The sequence below is a fragment of the Paramacrobiotus metropolitanus genome, unplaced genomic scaffold (genome assembly GCF_019649055.1).
Source record: "Paramacrobiotus metropolitanus isolate TYO unplaced genomic scaffold, Prichtersi_v1.0 Parri_scaffold0000054, whole genome shotgun sequence".
In the NCBI taxonomy this organism is placed as follows: Eukaryota; Metazoa; Tardigrada; class Eutardigrada; order Parachela; family Macrobiotidae; genus Paramacrobiotus; species Paramacrobiotus metropolitanus.
In genome coordinates, this window is record NW_026570274.1 from 764,647 (window position 1) to 784,438 (window position 19,792).

At 44.5% G+C, this 19,792-nt stretch overlaps 2 protein-coding genes across 2 annotated transcripts; both read right to left on the reverse strand.

Annotated features, from left to right (window-relative positions):
- Positions 1-7,676: 7,676 nt before the first annotated feature.
- LOC129592630 (BTB/POZ domain-containing protein 3-like) lies at positions 7,677-8,547 on the reverse strand. The gene is made up of 4 exons (XM_055488705.1): positions 8,384-8,547; positions 8,198-8,320; positions 7,970-8,129; positions 7,677-7,895 (listed from the first exon to the last, which is right to left on the reverse strand). Exons 1-4 carry the CDS (start codon positions 8,545-8,547, stop codon positions 7,677-7,679), a joined length of 666 nt encoding a protein of 221 aa, XP_055344680.1.
- Positions 8,548-9,615: 1,068 nt separating this feature from the next.
- On the reverse strand, positions 9,616-11,833 carry LOC129592719 (BTB/POZ domain-containing protein 6-B-like). The gene is made up of 6 exons (XM_055488819.1): positions 11,613-11,833; positions 11,399-11,521; positions 11,162-11,321; positions 10,915-11,093; positions 10,659-10,793; positions 9,616-10,148 (listed from the first exon to the last, which is right to left on the reverse strand). Exons 1-5 carry the CDS (start codon positions 11,747-11,749, stop codon positions 10,691-10,693), a joined length of 702 nt encoding a protein of 233 aa, XP_055344794.1. The 5' UTR covers positions 11,750-11,833; the 3' UTR covers positions 9,616-10,148; positions 10,659-10,690.
- Between the last annotated feature and the right edge of the window lie 7,959 nt (positions 11,834-19,792).

The window sequence follows — 19,792 nt, forward strand, 5'->3', positions numbered from 1 at the left end:
AGCTTTGGCGTGTTATAAAAATCCATAAACTATCAGATATAGCCGAGTTTTATCTTAACCCGGCTCGGTTTCTACGGAACAACGATCGAGCTGCTTGGCGCCATTCTTTGGACGATATGAAGCACAGTACCGGATTCATGGTGCAGTCAAGAGAAAAAATAAAATTTCCAAAAGATATCAGCTTGTAATCCACGTAGGAATTCCAAATCAGCCAGCCATACGCTACGTGGTTGGGCGTCCACGATATTGTCACGCTGAGAAGCAACATGGTCAGTAGGAGAAAATGCCGGCCGTCACTCTTTGTCATTCGCTTTGGAACGGGAGCGGAAAACCGCGCGCTGGTCGGCTCATCATGTTTCGCAGCGCTTACTACTGATAAATCACCTTTTTCCAGACTGGAAGCCGGTTTAGTCTTGGAAAGTTCCAATTCATCCGTTTTTTTGGAAGCACCCGTTCCTTGATGAGGATAGGAATGAGCAAGGACTTTCTTCTTGACGACGTTGAACACTTTGTAAGCAATGAAGGGATACAGCAGAAAGACAATTATTTGCGGGAGCCAGTGAACAATCACGATGGTTATTTTGTCATAAAGCTTTTGACCACCTCCCGATGCAGAGTAGACACAGAAGCGAGCATTGTACGGCGCTCGTGACCTTTGATCAAAAATTATCACCCCATACAGTGACCACGCGTTCACATAGACAACCGTCAGAAGAACAACACAGGCAGCAAATCTGACGGTGTGATACAGTCGGTAGCTGTTGGGAAAGGTCACCGCCCAAAACCGATTACAGCTGATGAGGACGTGAATGTGGAGGACGAAGCCAGCTGAAAGTTGCGCGATGTATAAACACACGTTGCAGAATCCTTCGCCCAAAATCCAAGGTATCTTCATGAAGTTGCTGATTTGGTTAAGGTTGCTTGTGCAGGATTTCAAAAGGTCATTTATGGCCAGGGTAAGGACGTATACCGAGAACGGCGTGTGAAGTTGCGGGCTCTTAGAGTAAACCGTAATAAAGAAGATATTGCTGATGTAGCTGAAGACGTCAAGGAACAGATATAACCAGCCAATGTAGATCGTGTTGGGAGGCTGAAAGTGTGACGTAACATTCTTTGTCTGGTTCGCTAAAATCGTTAAATTCATGGCGCTGGTTCTCCGTTTCCAGACACTGCAGCAAATATGTTGTTACTGCAACGTATATTATGACCCGTTCCAAGTTCCAAGTCCCTCTACCACAATCGTTAGTTTGCTATGGAAAGATGAATCGCAGATATGTAGAACATCCTTGAAACGAGGCACTGTTTCCAACAGCAACTTGCTAGACGCTGTCTGTTAAAGTGTTAATGAAAAATAATACCGGATGAAATTCGTTGGCGCCTTTGGATGGCTCAGATTCCCTGCCGTATTAGCTCCTTTGAAGAGTGATGACTGGTTGATTAAACCTTAATTACTGCATGTAGTCAGAGTCTTTCATACCAGTGAGACACCACGTATAGAACCATCTCCATCTGAGTCCACTGGGACTTCGTTATACAATAGCCGGTCATCAATCGTCAGAACGCAAAGTATTTTTAGGAAATAACATTTTACATTTCTAATGTTACTCTAATTAACCCTAGATTCCTGAATGGCCATATTACTGCGGCATTACATTCACCTGAAAACTTTGGTTTGGAATTATTAACGCCTAAGACGGATTACAGTCAGAATGCTGCCTGGCCCGCGGTTTATTTATACGAGATCTGTGAGATCCACCTGCACTTATGGCTCAGGCCTCAGCAGATGCACTTATGGCCTCAACAGATGCCCAGGCTTAACTTGACGATTCCTGTTTCTTCGTTTTTTTACTTATTGGATCCTATGATTTGAAGCAATGCTAAATTTTGCTTCGCTAAAGTCTGTTGACGATTCTTAATTACAGAGCCCTGTATATCAAATTCTTCCTCCAGGCAAGCATACCGTACAGTCTCAAAATTAACAATATTTTTAGTAATTATCGAAAAAATCAATAAATAAATAAAAGAAAACTAGCATGTCATGTTTCAAACAATTCATCTTCTCCGAAACAGTCCTACGGCGGCCTGACGCCATTCTTTAGACGACACCAAACACAGCACCGGATTCATGGTGCAATCCAGAGCGAAGATAAAGTTTCCAGTTGACAACAACTGAAAATCCATCTGTGAATTCCAAATCAGCTTGCCGAAAGCAACATGCGAAGGTGTCCATGTTACTGTTACGCTGACAAAGAGAATCGTCAGCATGAGGAAATGTCTTCCATCGCTCCTTGCCATCCTGCGAGAAGCGGGACCTTGTGATACCGGAACCGGTTGACTAGCAGAAGCATTATTGCTGACGCTTTTTGTCAATGGATTGTGTTGTTCAACTCCTGATACCGGTTTACTCTTTGGATGTTCCGGCCCGTCAGATACGCTTGCATTTCCCGTATTTTGTCGAGAGTATGAGATGGCGTTAGTTTTCTTCTTGACGACTTTATACACTTTATAGGCAATAAACGGATACAGCAAAAACACAATAATCTGCGGCAGCCAGTGAGTGAAAATAGCGCTTAGCTTGGAATACAGCTGCTGACCCGGGCCCGATAGATAATACACACAGAAGCCGGCATTACTGGGCAATTGTGACCTTTGGTTGTAAGCAATTATTCCAGGCAGTGACCACAAGTTAATATAAATAAAAGTCAGGAAAACAACACATGCGGCGAATTTCGTGGTGTGGTGGATTCGATAGTTGTTGGGAAAGGTCACTGCCCAGAATCGGTTGCAGCTGATGAGAACGTGGATGTGGAGCGTGTAGCCGGTTAAAACCTGCGTCGAATACAGGCAGACATTGCAGAAACCATCGCCCAATAACCAGGGGATCTCCATGGAGGCGCTGATCTGAGCAAAGTTTCCCGTAGTCGATTTAACCAGATCGGTTACCGCAAGCGCCAGTACGTAAACGGAAAACGGAGTGCGGACTTGAAGATTTTTGCAGTAAACCGTGATGAAAAAGACATTGCTGATATAACTGAAAACGGTAAGAAGAAGATACGAACAACCAATGTACAATGTGTTGGGATGATAAAGCTGGCCGCTGGAGTTCGCCGTGGCGTTGATGGCGTAACCCTTTGAAAGATATGTCAGGTTCATGGTCGTAATGTTTGTTTCCCGCTTTGGAGAAAAAATTAAAATATTGACTGGGCTGAACATTTTATTTTATTTGTAAACCACATGTTTGACGTCCAGACTTGAGCGCCAGACGGCCGATATCAGCGCCTTTGTTATGTAGCGTTAATAAACGCGTCAGCGAATACCACACAATGACAAGCTACATCTTTTTGGAAAGCAGATTTCAACGAAAGTCGAAGCTTTTCATTTATTCCGGTTTACAAAAGTGGTATTACTAATCAATCTCGGGGCTTGGCATCGCGTTGTGAAGTACATCGGTTTCCTTGAAACAAATCGAATAGCATCTATTAGTTTATGCACTTTATTGGTCAAATCATACTTGGGGACAAAGTAAAGAAAGAAACATGCAAACTACAACAAGAAAATCGCATTTAATTTATCCAGCCCTTCCATCGTGCCAAGCACTGACGCCGCGTTACCCTGCTGAATCTCTATCGACAAGCGCTGTCTTAAAAATTCATGCGAGCGTGCTTCGCCAGTTTGCTGCTGAAGTCTCTTCCCCAGTTCTTTGATAAATGCGATTGCTGACGGTCCCCATGGACCCATGGTTTCAAAGGCAATTGGAACGAATAGGTAACGGCCAGCTAGGTAAATATATAGTCTGGATTTCTTATCCTCAGCTTGCACGGCGGCCGCTCCACTGTGGTCGAAGTTGCTTTGACATGTGACGGCGCAACCGTGTCTACACATGTCACGTCCCATGCGAGACACAGCCCGCGTTTCCATGCAAATGTCGTGCAACCGTCCGGGCGGCGTTCCGTAGTGTGAGAGGTTCCACGCGGCTCCAGTTTTGCGGGCACACCAGCGGACACACATCCTCGGCAGATGATGCTGTATGCTGTATGATAGCATCTATTAGAAATCTCCTTTATTCTGGGATTTTGTTATTCCTGGAACAAATGCAATCAATTGCTGCTTACCATGACCTAACATGACGACAACAGCTGGGCTTAGCGTTTGTGGGCCGTTGCAGGTTATTGAAGTGACACTGACATCCCTCTGGGAATAGCTTATCGGAAAAGCAGCACTCAATTTTGATATTTTTGCATTCCATGATTTTCGCTAAAGGTACAAAATTTACTTTATAGCTAACAATTTTTTGAAGTTTAGAATGTTGCACTTTGCGAAACAAAACATTCTTTTTAGGTTTCTTTGTATGCCTGAGAAGTAAGTAACCGTGTTGCAGGTGCTGTGTCTGACAATGAGAGAAAATTTTTCTGCATTCCTTCCCAGATATCGGCATGTGGTGGCAGAACAGCCAGCTCAGTGTCACGTCCAGAGAAACAGATTTTATTACTTGTAAGAGTGGCATAGGTAGACGTCTATATGAGAAATTGTTTCATGTCAAGACTTACCGATAACAAAGACATACAACGTTTGTACATACCATTAACCACAGCATGATAACAGCAAGCGGATTAAATTCCAAATAAAAGCAGTCAGGCACTGACGGCATTGTGCTTAAACCTTAAACATATGCTTGAAAAGGGCCGCAGTTTGCTATTTTGCCGCACTATGGCCGGTAAAAACAGCCTTCGATTGTGTATTTTGCCGCACACTGCGCTACAACAGCCGTTAGCTATTTTGCCGCAGTTTTCGGTTAATATAAAGAACATTTACTTATTGAACATTTAGTGATAATTACCGGTCTCTGAAGCAACTGCTCACGTGTGCGCAGATTGCTCTGCAACCAGACGTCGCAATTTGCACTGGTTTGCTTTTTTTGTATGCTCACCAAAGTGTTCGGCTGTATTATGTTGCAAATAACACAGCAAGCAAAATGGAGAATTACGGAAGATGAGCAGTAGCACGCATAAATAATACGGGCAGCGTACAAGGCTGTAACGGTGCATGGCAACAATGCCAGCGTCATTTGCCAGCGTCATTATCTATTGTTAGTCTGTTGATGTATTCAGTTCACGATGAATTAAAGAGCGTAATGCTCCTTACGTCGTGACAAAGGCAGTGAGTGATAAACTATTTTTAAAAAAAGATTCAAAAACACCTGGAAAAGCACGACAACCGCCACTTTTGACGAAATCAAAAGCCAGAGTATATCAAGTAATCTGTCCGAAATACCTTTCCTTCATCTACTATGACTTGGGCGAAATAACAAAGCAACCCTCAGGCGCCCGTCTTTAGCCGATACTTTAGTAATTCATGGTCCATATATTCATGCACAATCCAACCTTTATTAGTTTTCCATCCAGAAGCAGAAATAAAATATAACGACAATGCCATCACATACTCGAAACGCAAATGCAGCTAAAAAAATTAATTAAATGAAACCTAGATGCCATAAAGAGAAGCTCAAACAAACAGTCAAAGACATAAACGCTTTCATACAGATTTGCTGCAGTACGGTTTAAAGTTCCCACCGCATCACAGGAAACTATCAGAAGGACACACGCTTATCCTGTGGTATGTCGATGCCGTCTAGCGACAAACGATCGAAGCCGACCGTAACCTCTCCACCACTGCGCTTGACGACATGCTGATCCCCGTCCGCCTTGCAATATATAGCGGGCTTGAAGGCCTTCTCGAATTCACGCACAGCGACTGACCAGGCTTCAAGATATCGGACGCTCGCACTGCCTTGCCACGTGCTGCGGTGCCAGCGTCTTGAACTTCACAACTGCGCCACTTGTACAGAAACGCCGCACGCTGAACGCTGAGAATTTCCGCTGGATACCATTCATTCGGCTTCTTGCTGTAATTAGCAAAGACCAGTTCTTTATGTCGGAATACGACGTCCCCCACACGGCTCGAGCCTGAATGCAGCTTCACGGAGTAAGGCAGCGGTGGTTTGTCCGTGTCGAGCTTGCACTGATACAAGTCCTGCACTTCGGACGGAAGCAGTAAACCACTCTGCAAACAACTGCCACAGATAACAGGAGGCGACACAAAGAGCGGAAGCGACTGTTATATTGACAATTCAGCTTGCCGCATGGCTGAATTGACTTCATGTTGTGACTACCTTGATCGGCCCATCAGCCAATTCCGTATGGGTCAGCAGCGAGAACCGCACCAGAAACAACGCCTCGCCCAGCAACTGGCGCCGGACGGGTCCATGTTGTTGGCCTTGCATGCCTTCGCCGCCCATCTGGAACAGAAGAAACTTCTTTAGTCGTACGACCTTTCTATCAAGCAATAAGTATACTGTACACTGTATGTATACGAGGAGGATTATAGTTGAGTCGGTAGCGCATAGCTGCTGCGAGTTAAACTGAACACCATTTTGGTAAGCTGTTAACGTAACAGCCAACCGTGGATGGTTGCACAAACCAATAGCTGCGGTCGTTCAACAACAAAAAATCGAAAGCGATCGTAACCTCTTGGCCATTGCGAAGAACATGTTTATCGCCGACTGTCCTGCAGTATGTAGCGTACTGGAAGACATTCTGGAACTGCATCCACAGCGTTTGGCCAGGCTTCAAGATATCGGACGCACGCAGAATCCTCTGACTGGCTGCAGTGCCCTCGCCTTTCACAGCGCAACTGCGCCACTGGTACATAAACTCCGCCTGCTGAACGCCGATAATTTCCGCTGGATACCACCAACTCGGCTGCGTACTGCCGCTGCTGACAAAGACTCGTTCTTTGTACGGGAACACAACGCTTCCCACACGGAAGGAGGAGTAGGACCGAGGCTTCACGGAGAAGGGCAGCGGTGGTTTCTTCGTGCCGAACTTGTACTGATACAGGTCCTGCACTTCGGACTGCAGCAGTAAGCCACTCTGCAATCAAACTGCCAATAATGACGCAATGAGCAATTAGCGATTGCAATCAGCGCGCAAAACAAGGCTGCGGCATGGCAAAATCGTATGTTTCTATCATGGCGTTCGTTGTTCAACGCAGTTCGTTAAACAATTCTCGGATTCGGTTGTGCCCACATTTTACACGGTCGGCATTTGCGAGCCGTCATTTTGAACACTCCGCCGCAACGGTTCCCTTCCGAAGTGTATGTTTATAAATTTATACAATACATAGTGCTCCTGACAAAATTTCACATTTATGGTCTTAAATTTCTTAGTTTTAAAAGAATCTGTACTACTTCGTATAATTTTAAACGTTATTAAAATTTTAATTTTCTTATTTAAATTCTCGCAGTTATGCATAAATATTAAATTGTGAACACTTTTTTTTGCGGAGACATACAATACGCAAACACATTGTATTTCCGGGGATTAGCTTCGGGAAATCGCTACACCATATGGGCAGCATGGAAATGAGCGGCCTGATTTTTACTGCTGAACTACCGTAGTACATATGTACTGTAGTTACCTAACTTACCTTGATGGGCCCATCAGCCAACTGCGCGCGGGTCAGTAGCGGAAACCGCACGAGAAACAACGCTTTCCCCAACATCTGACGGCGATTTGGCGGCGGATGTGTCGATCTTGCTCGCCTTGCATGCTTTCCGCGCCCATCTAGAATAGTAGAGTAAACCAGTCTTTTCTCTTACAGAAGGAGAAAACTTTTTATCAGCAATGTGCATACGCTGCTATAGTAGGAATGCAGTACCGTTCTGCAGCAAAATAAACGTTGTTTTCCACCACGGACAGCGTGTCCCGCTCTAGAAACATCGCCAGGGTGCTCTGATCCAAAACCGCGAAATGCTTCGACTGGAAAACTCCGTCAGCGGATCGGTCAATAAAATCCAGGCAGCGCTCCACGGCCGCTTCGGCACGGAAACGCACCGCCTGCAAAACAGCTCATTTTACGATGAATATGACCGGATCCGGTTAAAGAAGCACAGATGCTGAAGTTGACGAACATGCTCCAGCATGGCCAGGCAGTTGTCGACACTGAGTTGGCCGCTGATAAAGTCGCAGCAGAGCTTCTGCAGCTGTGGCAGATCATACTTGTCCGCGCACATCAGCGTCGCGATGACGTTGTCCACACGCAAATGTCCCACGGTATCAGTGTAGAGAAAGCTGAATCATCATAAAATGTACAGCGGCATAACCGTGCGCGCTACAATTACTGATGGGTGATGGCTAACCTGAGCATGTTCGCAAAAGCATCGGGTATAACGTCAGGAATGTCGATAGCCTGATCACACTTTTCAGGCAATTTCCCGTAGAACATGGCGCCAAACACCGTGCTACGCAAGCACAGAACGTACCTGCAAAAATATTTGCAAGCATGCTGAATTACTGTAGCTGACCAGCCGCGCTTCGGTGCTTACTTGTGCACAGGGAAACATTTCACTGGTCCGAACTGTCGCCCGACGGTAAACTGCACGTCACTGTACTCGCCGCTGATTAGGGAACGCTGCATGCTGCAGGCCAGCGACAGTGGGGAGCCTTCTCGGCCAGTAGACGGCGGGACTTGGGAGAAATTCTTGGACATGATGAAATTCTTGCTTAGTTGTAAGTTGTACATGGAGTCGAAATGACAAGAGGACAAGTGTAAAGGCAGCAAACAGTGAACTATCAAACCATATACAGTGGCGTCCGAACAAATAGTCACTGGATGCAGCAAAACTTCATCGATTCTTCACATTAATATTATTCAAAGAGTTGCTCATTCAGAGCGTAAGTCGTATCTTAAATTTTTCAATTAAAGACTTTAAAGAGAAACAGTCAGCCACTCGGAAAAACCCAGCGGTGTGCAGCGGCCGCAGAAGGGGGCGGTCGTATAGGATGACCCCAGGTAGTGACCATTAAAACAGCACATGCGGCCAATGGTGGATTCGAAATTTGTGGGGAAATATCACCGCTCAGAAACGGATGAGGACGGGTATGTGAAGAGTACTGTAGCGGTTAAGACCTGTGTTTAATACAGGCAGGAGTTGCAGAGTCCATTGCCCAATAACCATGGGATATCCATTGAGCTGCTAATCTGAGCAAAAGTTGCCTGTGTCGATTTGACCAAATCGGCAAATGCCAGACTAAGAACGTAAACGGACCGGAGGTTTCTACGGAAGTCGAGGCTTTGCCTCTATTTCCGTACTCAGATGTCGTATTGTTAATCGTTCTCCGGGCTTGACATCGCGTTGTAAACTACACAGGTTTCCTTGAAACACGTCGAATGTATGTAGCTTTTATGGGAAATTTGAATCAGGGATATGTTATTCCGGGATTTCCTTATTCATAAAGGAGCTCGCATCACGATAACAGCAGAGCAGATTGCTTTGTGGGCCGTTGCAGGTTATTTTGTACGAGTACCCTATACCGAGCGTCATCTGATGACGGTGTCGTTTGTTTTGTTTTCGTAGAAACTAATTCGGTTGGTTAAATCTAGAGACTATCGAGAGATCGAAGCAAAGTCAGTAAAATCTAAATTCAACTCTTAATAGTTCTCTTTCAAGAAGCACAAAATAAAGCACGACGACAGTGCCACCACGTATACCAAACAAAACTGCGCCTAAAGTCATATAAAATTCAGGAGCTAGCGTACAAGTCTAAAACATCACGTGTACAGATACAGACTGGCTACAGTGCGTTTCTAAGTTCCTAACACATTACAATGAACAATCAGAACGTCAAACGCTTGTCATGCGGTAGGTCGATGCCGTCCAACGACAACCGATCGAGGCCCACCGTAGTCTCTCGATTTTCCCGTTTAACAACATGCTGATCCCCATCCGCCTTGCAGTATATAGCGGGCTTAAAGGCATTCTCGAATTTCACCCACAGCGTCTGACCGGGCTTCATCAAATCGGACCCTCGCACTACCTTGCCACTTGCTGCGGTGCCAGTGCCTCTGACTTCACAACTACGCCATCGGTACAGAAACCCCACCGGCTCAACGCTGAGAATTTCCGCTGGACACCATTCATTTGGTTTCTTACTGTAATGAACAAAGACCAGTTCTTTATATCGTAATACGACGTCCCCCATACGGAAGGAGTCCGAACTCGGCTGTACGGAGAAGGGCAGCTGTGGCTTCTCCGTGGCGAACTTGTACTGATACAGGTCCTGCACTTCAGACGCCAGCAGTAAACCACTCTGCAAACAACTGCCATTAATGACAGAAGGTGACACGAACAGCGGAAACAACTACTATTTATATATGGGCACAAACCAGTTTAGCGCTGCACGTCAAAATCAGTAATTCGTTCTTCAACGCACCTCGTTTAATAATTCTCTTATGCGCATTTTGGTTACCTTTTAAACGGTTTGCGGATGTAAGCCGTCGCTTTAAACACTGACAATGATAGTGTCAGTCTGACACTGTCAGATGACTCTGTTAGTGCCCGTCTGAATCGTATAATTAAATACTCGTACAAGCACTCCTTACAGAAAATTTTACTGATGCATTTATTTCCTCCCTAATCTAAAAGTTTCTTTTGTTACAGTCTAATTTCTAATTAAATTCTTGTATCTGAGCTTAGTGAGTGCCAAAGAACATTTATAACGGAGACATACACGAACGAATCTGTATTTTCGGCGGCTGGTTTCGGGCATTCACTGAACACGGAAATATAACTGCCTCATTTGACTTGATATTGTGACTACCTTGATGGGCCCATCAGCCAATTCCGTATGGGTCAGCAGCGGGAACCGCACGAGAAACAACGCCTCCCCAGCATCTGGCGCCGGTTGGCGGCAGACGGGTCCATGTTGTTGGCCTTGCACGCTTCCACCGCCCATCTGGAACAAAGCGTCAATCTTCTTTATCGGTACGAATATTGTACAACTCTATCAACAAAGCGAGTGTGGGTCAAAATCAGTCTTTTTAGCGTTACGTTTCATGGATGATCCCTATATGTACCGTTCTGCAGCCAAGTAGACGTTGTTTTCGTCAGCGATCAGCGTATTACGCTGCAGCATCAGCACGATGATCTTTTGATCCAAGACGGCAAAATAATCCAGCTGGAGAACGTCATCAGCGAAGCGATCGATACACTCCAGGCAACGCTCCATGATCGCATCGACATGAAAATGAACTGCCTGCAAAGTGCAAACAGCTCATTTTAGAACAGATTTCCAAATCCCAAAAGAATCATAGGGTGACGAACATTCTCCAGCATGACCAGGCAGTTGTCAGCACTGAGCTGGGCGCTGACAAAATCGCAGCACAACTTTTGCAATTGTGGCAGGTCGTACTTGTCCGCGCACATCAGCGTTGGAATTACATTGTCCACACGAAGATTCTTCACGGTATCGGTGTAGAGAAAACTGTCAATAGAAGTGCGTTAAATCATGCAAAAGTCACAGTGATGTATCCGCGCGCAATACAGTTACGAATATCTAACCTGAGCATATTGGCAAAGGCATCGGGGACCACGTCGGGAATGTCGATAGCCTTATCGCATTTTTCAGGCAATTTGCCGTAAAACATGGCGCCAAACACCGGGCTACGGAGGCACAGAACGTACCTGCAATTGCAAAACGATTCGCCAAGTTCGGATGCGGAAGTACTGCAGCAGCCCAGACGAGCATTGGTACGAGTCGTACGACGGTACTTACTTGTGCACTGGGAAACATTTAACTGGTCCCAAATGGCGTCCGACGGTAAACCGCACGTCACTATACTCTCCGCTGATCAGAGAACGCTGCATGCTGCTGGCGAGCGACAGTGGGACTTTGGAGAAATTTTCGGACATGATCGCTCAGGTTAATGGAGACGAAATGAAACGACAAGGGGACCAGTGTCAAGGCAGCAAACAGTAAATTATCAAGAATGTATGGATAAGGTTGTTGTCTTAAAGAGCAAATCGCAACTGGATGCATAAAAAATTCATCAACTCTCCGAATATTTCGAAATTGACAAAAACTACGGGTAAATTTGAAAAACTGCAAAAAAACGTGCAGCAAAGTGCTGTGCGTAAGTACGATACTGCGCAATGCCTAAGTACGATACTGCGCAATGTTTACTGCGTAAACTCTACCCGGGGTAGAGTTTACGGTGCTGCTGAAATACTGCCAGTCCAGCGAGGGTAGCCTTAGGCACACTTCGGGACATTACTCTAAAAATTCCTGGTCACTGTTTACTGATGTTTGTAACTGTTCACCGTTTTTCGTTACTAATTTCCAGTACTTCTGCTTTTCAAGATTGTTGGCTTAAGATACAAAATTTATTTCGTTGTCAACAATTTTTTTATCAAAGAAATACAAATATTACACTTGCGAAGTCAAGTCAGTTCTAACTGATTAATGATACTGTCAGAGCGGCATCCGCTCTCTATAAGATCGTTCGATAGAATATTTCAATAGATTTTGTATGCTTAGCCGATAGCCTAGTGGTGCCTCTCTCGGCCTTAGAGTATGGAGGTTGTGGGTTCGATTCCCTCAATCGGCAGATTTTTTGCGAGTGTCTGTGCGAGCCTAGCCCAGCCCTTTCAATACCTACTGTTCAAATAACAAGCAACATGAAGAATTACGGAAGCTGTAAATTAAGCGCAGCTTACAAGACAGTGATAAATCAAAATAATACTTTGATCGGTCTGTCTGATATTCTACAAAATTTTGTATGACCACGGTTTTCTGTATTACCGTGGGCTACGCGAGGATATTAGCAAACGATGGTAACGGTAGTACCTTTTGTTTTAAGCGAAAATTAGGCGGTATTACCATGCCTCATTTGTTCATGGTGTAACTGTTTCGAAGTCGGAACTGTTTTGGTTGGTGAAATTTAAACACTATGGAGAGGCCGGACTCAGAATGACATAAAGGAGTACAATACGAATCCAACTTTCAATAGTCCTCCTTCAAAAAAAGCAGTAAATAAAGCGTCCCAATTGCGCATACGGTACCCACCAGGTACTGTATGCGCAACGAAAATGCACCTCAGACATTGCAAACGAAAACAAAAGCCATAAAAAGGAAGTAAAACGTACCGCGCAAAACAAAATTAGGTGTATACAGTTTGGTTACAATACGTTTCAAAGTTACTCCCACCACATCACTGCAACCTGCTAAAATTTTAAAGTAACAAACCCTTAAGATGTTTAGGTGGTAGATCGGAGCCGTCCAACGACAAACGATCGAAGCCGACCGTAACCTCTCGACCTTTGCGCCGAACAACATGCTGATCACCGTCTGTCCTGAAGTATGTAGCTTGATTTAAGACATTCCCGAATTCCACCCACAGCTCTCGGCCACGCTTCAAGATATCGGACGCTCGCACAATCTGCTGGCCTAATGCGGTGCCAGTGCTGGCAAGTCCACAACTGCGCCACTGGTACATAAACTCCGCCTGCTGAACCCCGATGATTTCCGCTGGATACCAATGAATACGGTACTCGTTATAGACAAAGATCAGTTCTTTGTATCGGAACAGGACACTGCCAACACGGAAGGACGTCCGCACAAGGCTCCGTGGGGAAGGGCAGCGAGGGTTTCTCCGTGGCGAACTTGTATTGATACAGGTCCTGCACTTCGGACGGCAGCAGTAAGTCTCTCTGCGAAGCGCGATCAATTGCCATTTACCTTAATGACCACTGAGCAATCGCAATATGCTTACAAATTCCACATATATAATCCGACAAGTTAAGTCAATGTTAACGTTTCATTGTTTTCAGTCGAATCTGTGTAATTTCCAAATATAGCTTTAGTCCAATTAAAGTCCTCTGTAGTTAATGTGTTAACACTGGGCTGCAATGACAGACGTGGTAGCACCGTGGTGTGGGAAAAATCAGCTCAAAGCTGTCGAGACTGCAGGCGGCAGATCCGCCGGTGGACGTCAAACATTAATTTTTTAATGACTTCCTCATAGAAATTTGTTCTTTAAGATTTTCTATAGGTTTACGAAGATAACTTGCGCAGTACGTGAGAAAACATTTTGCATTCTCGGGATCTAAAATAATTAAATAACTCTTAATGAATAGGTGAAGTCCCTTACTCGGCATCAGCCAGCTCTGCGCACGTCAGATAAGCCGGATTTATATACTACAACACATTATATAGAGGGTAAAACTAAACGTGTTCCACGGTTCCCCTGTGTTGCTGCCGTCAGCCGGCTGGAGTTTTACGTTGTCGCTAAACATGGCGCTTATGTACCGCGCCAGATTTAACCATATGTATTGCCGTAACGTCACACTCACAGGCGGGTGACGGCAGCAATACAGGGGAACCGTGGAACACGCTTAGTTTTGCCCCTATATCTATATCTATATACTACAACACGCGGATTTATATACTACAACACACTGAACACAGTACTTTAAAGGATACAGGTAAAATTATTTTTTTCTAAGTCGAAATACACAAATCGAACATAACTGCTCGAAATGCGGGTAACCTCGAAACCGGGTAGTTTTCAACTACATTTGGTGATTACCTTGACGGGTCCATCAACCAATTGCGTAGGAGTCAGCAGCGGGAGCCGCAAGAAAAATAACGCTTGCCCCAGCATCTGACGTCGATTAGCGGACGGGTCCATGTTGTTGGCCTTGCATGCTTCCAAAGCCCATCTGGAACGAAAAGGCTGTATTCTGTGTCTGTTCACTTTATTCTAAATCTCGGTAATCGCATTGTGGGAAACACTTTCTTTATGTGGTTTCATATCAGAAACGCTCAGTTGCACTAACAGTGACAGCGCCTTTCGCGCATGTGTCTGGGCTTCCACTATCTGTACTTCTGAAAATCTGCTCTACCTACAGGTAGTAGCTAGTAGGCACTAGCTGTAATATTTTTTGTTCCGGTGTTTATTATGAATGTGAAACAAAGCAGGTTTATGGGCTCCTTGCTATCGTAATGCAATTAAGTACGTATTATACAAGCCCATTGTCCTTGTGCGGGTTGCTATTAAATGATGACAATACAGACTACGGTATACGTGTACGTACTGTATTGTACACTGTGTACTACTTACCGGTAAGCAGTCAAGTAGACGTTATTCTCCACCGCGGACAGCGTGTCCCGCTGCAGAATCATCATGAGGACGTTTCCATCCAAAACCGAGACTTGCTCCGACTGGAGAACGTACTCAGCGAATTCGGTACGGAAACGAACTGCCTGCAAATGCACACTCATAGAAATTCCCGAAAGACTCACATGCTGCAGTTGGACGAACATCCTCCAGCATGGCCATGCAGTTGTCGACATGGAGTTGGGCGCTGATGAAGTCGCAGCAGAGCTTCTGCAGCTGTGGCAGATCGTACTTGTCCGCGCACATCAGCGTCGCGACGACATTGTCCACACGCAAATGCTCCATGGTATCGGTGTAGAGAAAACTGGAATCACCAGTGAAAAAGCTCAGTGATGGGAGTGTGCGCTGCAAGCACCGCTCCTAACCTGGCTTACCTGAGCATATTGTCAAAAGCACCTGGGATAACGTCCGGAATGTCGATAGCTCCATCGCATTTTTCAGGCAACTGTCCATAGAACATGGCGCCAAACACTGAGCTGCGCAGGCACAGAACGTACCTGCAAAATAATTCGCCAGGCTCGCATGCGAGTACTTTAGCAGGCCCAGGCTCGCATCGGTTCTCACTTGTGCACACCGAAACATTTTACTGGTCCAAACTTTCGTCCGATGGTAAACTGCACGTCACTGTAGAGCAGCGAACGCTGCATGCTGCTGGCCAGCGACAGTGGGACTTGGGCAGAATTTTGAGGCATGATTCCGTACTGGAGTCCAAATGACCAGAGGACGAGTGTGAAGGCAAGTCAGCAGTAAACTATCAAGAACGCCACCCTGGGTGGAGTCTCGAGGATAAGCAGGAACTGGATGCAGCAAAAATTGATCAGTTTTTGGAACCTGCCTTGGTTAACTTACTTATGGTTAGAGCTAAAAAGCAGAATGCTGCGAAGTTGCCAACTGTCATGTATCATGATGGATGTAATGTGTGCAGTGTGCACTACTGCGTTTTAAAATAAATGCGAGTATAGCTCCCTAATAAGGAAAACCCAATGTGTGCGGTGGCTGTACAAGGAGGCGGAGTTTTTAAGCCAAAATTAATTTTTTAATTAATGCACTTAATTTTTTTGTTAAGTACCGCTCACCGGTAACCAGAGGTCAAGAACTCACGGTCCAGAAGTGTTGTGATTTATTCCTTCGAAAAAGCAGTGGTTCAGCTACAGTTTTTTCCACCACTTTTTTACAAATGCAGTAGTGCTATGTATTTAGGTGGTACGTGATGAGAGGAAGAGAGAATTTGATTGGGTGTTCTCATTCAAACAATCTGCGGACATCAAAGATCCGGAATGTGCTTAAACAGAACATACAATGATATCCCAAATCAAGAATAAGGAGCGGGACTTGTTGTTTTTGGTTCAAAGTAGTATTACCGATCGCCGGCAATCAAATCTTCTGCAGATTTTTCTACATTGTAAGGGTGTTGTTTTTTTGTATGCTTCTCAAAAGATCATGGACACTTTAAATGGTATCGTTTTGTACCTGACCGTGTGTTGGGAAGGAAACTCGAAATATAACGACAACATAATTAATGTTTTATTAATTAAGAGATTGGAATAGTGTACTCTAATAGATCTAAATTCGAAAACCACAAATGTGGAACAGATATCTTTGAAACATGTTTAAAGCAACGACGGTGAATCAAAGGTGCAAGATGCATAAATGACAAGCAAAAAACTCGACCCGCATGAAAAAGTCTTAATAAATACAGTGTCAGAACATTATCAAGTAAGGAAAAAAATTATATTATATGTCATAGTTCAAACAGGTCGCCTTCTACGTATCAGTCCTGCAGCAGCCTGACGCCATTCCTTCGAGGACACCAAACACAGTACCGGATTCATAGTACAATCCAGGGCGAAGATGAAATTCCCGATTGACAACAACTGATAATCCATGCGTGAATTCCAAATCAGTTGGCCGAAAGCAACATGGGATGGCGTCCAGGTTGCAGTTACGCTGACAAACAGAATCGTCAGCATAAGAAAATGCCTGCCGTCGCTCCTTGGCATTCGGTGAGAAACGGGACCTTGGGATATGGGAAACTTTTCGGTAACAGAATCGTTGTTGCTCGTGCTTTTGGTCAGTGGATGATGGTTGCCCCCACCCGATGCCGGTTTGCTCTTTGAATGTTTCGGTTCCTCAGATACTCTTACATTTCCGGTATTTTGTGAAAAGTGTGAGACAGCATTAGTTTTCTTCTTGACGACTCGATACACTTTATAAGCAATAAACGGATACAGCAGGAAAACAATAAGCTGAGGCAGATAATGAATGAAAATAGCGTTTAGCATGGAGTATAACTGCTGACCCGGTCCAGACAAATAATAAATACAGAAGCCGGCATTTATAGTAAAACGAGACCTTTGGTCGTATATGATTACTCCAGGCAGCGACCACATGTTAATATAAATAAAGGTCAGGACAGCAACACATGCGGCGAACTTCGCGGTGTGGTGGATACGATAACTATTGGGAAAGGTCACCGCCCAGAAACGGTTGCAGCTGATGAGGACGTGAACGTGAAGAACGAAGCCGGAAAAAACTTGCGTTGAATATAAGCACACATTGCAGAATCCTTCTCCCAATAACCACGGAATCTCCATAAAGTTGCTAACCTGGATAAAATTGCCCGTCGCCGATTTAACCAGGTCGGTTATCGCCAGGCTTAGGACGTAAATTGAGAACGGAGTGCGTAGCTGGAGACTGCGACAGTAAACCGTGATGAAAAAGATATTGCTGATATAACTAAAAATGGTTAGGAAAAGGTACAGCCAGCCAATGTACAACGTGTTTGGGTGAAAAGAATAACCACTGGTATTTCTTGTGACGTTGCTGACCTGTCCACCCACACTCGTCACGTTCGGGAACATGGTCGCGCGGCTTGTTTCCGCGTTTGAGAGAAATGCTGTTATTCATGTTCTGCTTGACATTCATTTTATTCTTAATCCTGAGGATCAGCGCTCAGCGGCAGACAAGCGCTATTGAAGCGTTCATTATTCAACAGCAGTGCAAGCGTCAGCAAATCACCCCACCATTATACAGTAAGCTTTAATCTTTCATTAAAAAGGAGATTTCCAAAATTCCACCGGAATTATTGTAGAAGCTTTGCATGTCTCCCCATTCGCAAAGGTAAATATCAATAATTAATCTAGGGCGTGATGAAAGAGTTCCTAGAAGAAAAATCACCTAGCTGATATTAGAAATTTGCATTATCCAATGATCCTGTTATTCCTGGAACATGGGACGATTGCAATCAACTGTTGCAAGTCGTGAGGCAACGCAAGGTTTTAACGTCGTGCACCGTTTAGTTTATCGAGGTGCCTGCCCTAAGAGAATTCCTTGTGGGAAAAACAGCAATTGACTTCAGTACATATTTCGATTCTCCATCTTTTTTTGCCAAGGGTACACAATTGCCTTCAGTGTATCTGTATACTGCCTATAGGTATTCTGAAAATCCTAAAACATCGCACGTGTTCAAGTAAGGCGTTTAATACGATATTTTGTTTCGCTGTCTAATATATGAATGACCGTGTCATAATGTTGTGTTCAAAATTTTATCTTTTAACTGGATTCTTTTCTGTTCTCCACCAATGTACATTGCACAGTAGTAGTAATACCGCCACAGTACCGCCACACGGCCACAGTACAGTACCGCCGCAGTCAGTGGCGGTACTATCGAACGAAAATTATAAAAAAAAGAATAATTCGGTACTGCAGCACTAAATTTGCAAAGGTAAGTACAATGTTACGAAAGTGATCAGGATTGGGTTTCGCAATTTCTGTGCCGAGAATCAGCATCTCCCTTGAAGAACGAGCATACAATAAAATGTAGTATGCTTCTAAACAAAAACGTTTGTTGTATATGTGCATTTTCGGGTATCTGACGCTAAATCACACGCTTGGAATAAATAACAGCGTTTCAAATAAGATAATATCGGGCTTTCTGACGATTTTCAGACAACCCCTGTATGTACAAATCTTGAATGATTTTCTGAAAACTGCCAAGGCCAGGAGATGTTGGGACATGTCACCCTTTAGAAACGATTACAGTTGTTGAGCATGCAAATGAACAGGGTACTCTTCAACGAAAAATGAATTTATTAAAGAAACGTTTCAAAATGTTCACCGAACATCCACGGATGTTTGTTGTCGAGCTAGGTGCTGGCCTGGTTAGCGGTTCTGATAATATACGATTTGCACAGCACGGTTGATGCTAATTTTAAGGTGACGCTGTCGCTGTGCAATGGGAGAATATGTTGAAAGTTTTAGACAATGGGCAATTTAATTCATCAGCCAATGCGATAGTTTTTGCCTGTATGATCTGGATCTGGATAAGAACTATGTATATGTCGCTATGATTTTGACCGACTGTAAATTTCGTGGTTGATTGTTGCAGATAGGTTTAGGGAATTATCAAATGCGCTGCCAAACGCCTGCTTTAATTTGTGTGAGAAAACAATAAGCTGTGGCGGAAATGAAAAGATGTACAATCAATCACCCGTTTCAGTGAAAATAAAAGCAGTTCGAGCAGTACGTTGAACAAGTTGTTCTTGTTTGATTATTGCTGCAGGATGACAGTGACTGATCATCAATGCAGTCCAATGCAGTCTGCGTGTGTACTTCCAAACAAAATTGCATTTTTTGCGCTGGTGTTGAGCTAATAAATACGCAAACGCCAGCATTAAACTAAAACAAGCACAAAACTTTCATGTATTCCAGCCAGAGCATTACAACAGCAGCCATGATTCATGCCATGGTTTGAAATCGGACACGTTCACGCATATCT

Excerpts from the sequence above, each read along its gene's own strand:
- LOC129592630 (XM_055488705.1), bottom strand. The coding sequence starts at position 8,547 with ATGTCCAAGAATTTCTCCCAAGTCCCGCCGTCTACTGGCCGAGAAGGC. Across the intron at positions 8,321-8,383 it reads AAATGTTTCCCTGTGCACAA|GTACGTTCTGTGCTTGCGTA; the intron begins GTAAGCACCGAA and ends ATATTTTTGCAG. Across the intron at positions 8,130-8,197 it reads GCTTTTGCGAACATGCTCAG|CTTTCTCTACACTGATACCG; the intron begins GTTAGCCATCAC and ends ATGATGATTCAG.
- LOC129592719 (XM_055488819.1), bottom strand. The coding sequence starts at position 11,749 with ATGTCCGAAAATTTCTCCAAAGTCCCACTGTCGCTCGCCAGCAGCATG. Across the intron at positions 11,094-11,161 it reads GCCTGGTCATGCTGGAGAAT|GCAGTTCATTTTCATGTCGA; the intron begins GTTCGTCACCCT and ends TGCACTTTGCAG. Across the intron at positions 10,794-10,914 it reads GTCTACTTGGCTGCAGAACG|ATGGGCGGTGGAAGCGTGCA; the intron begins GTACATATAGGG and ends GCTTTGTTCCAG.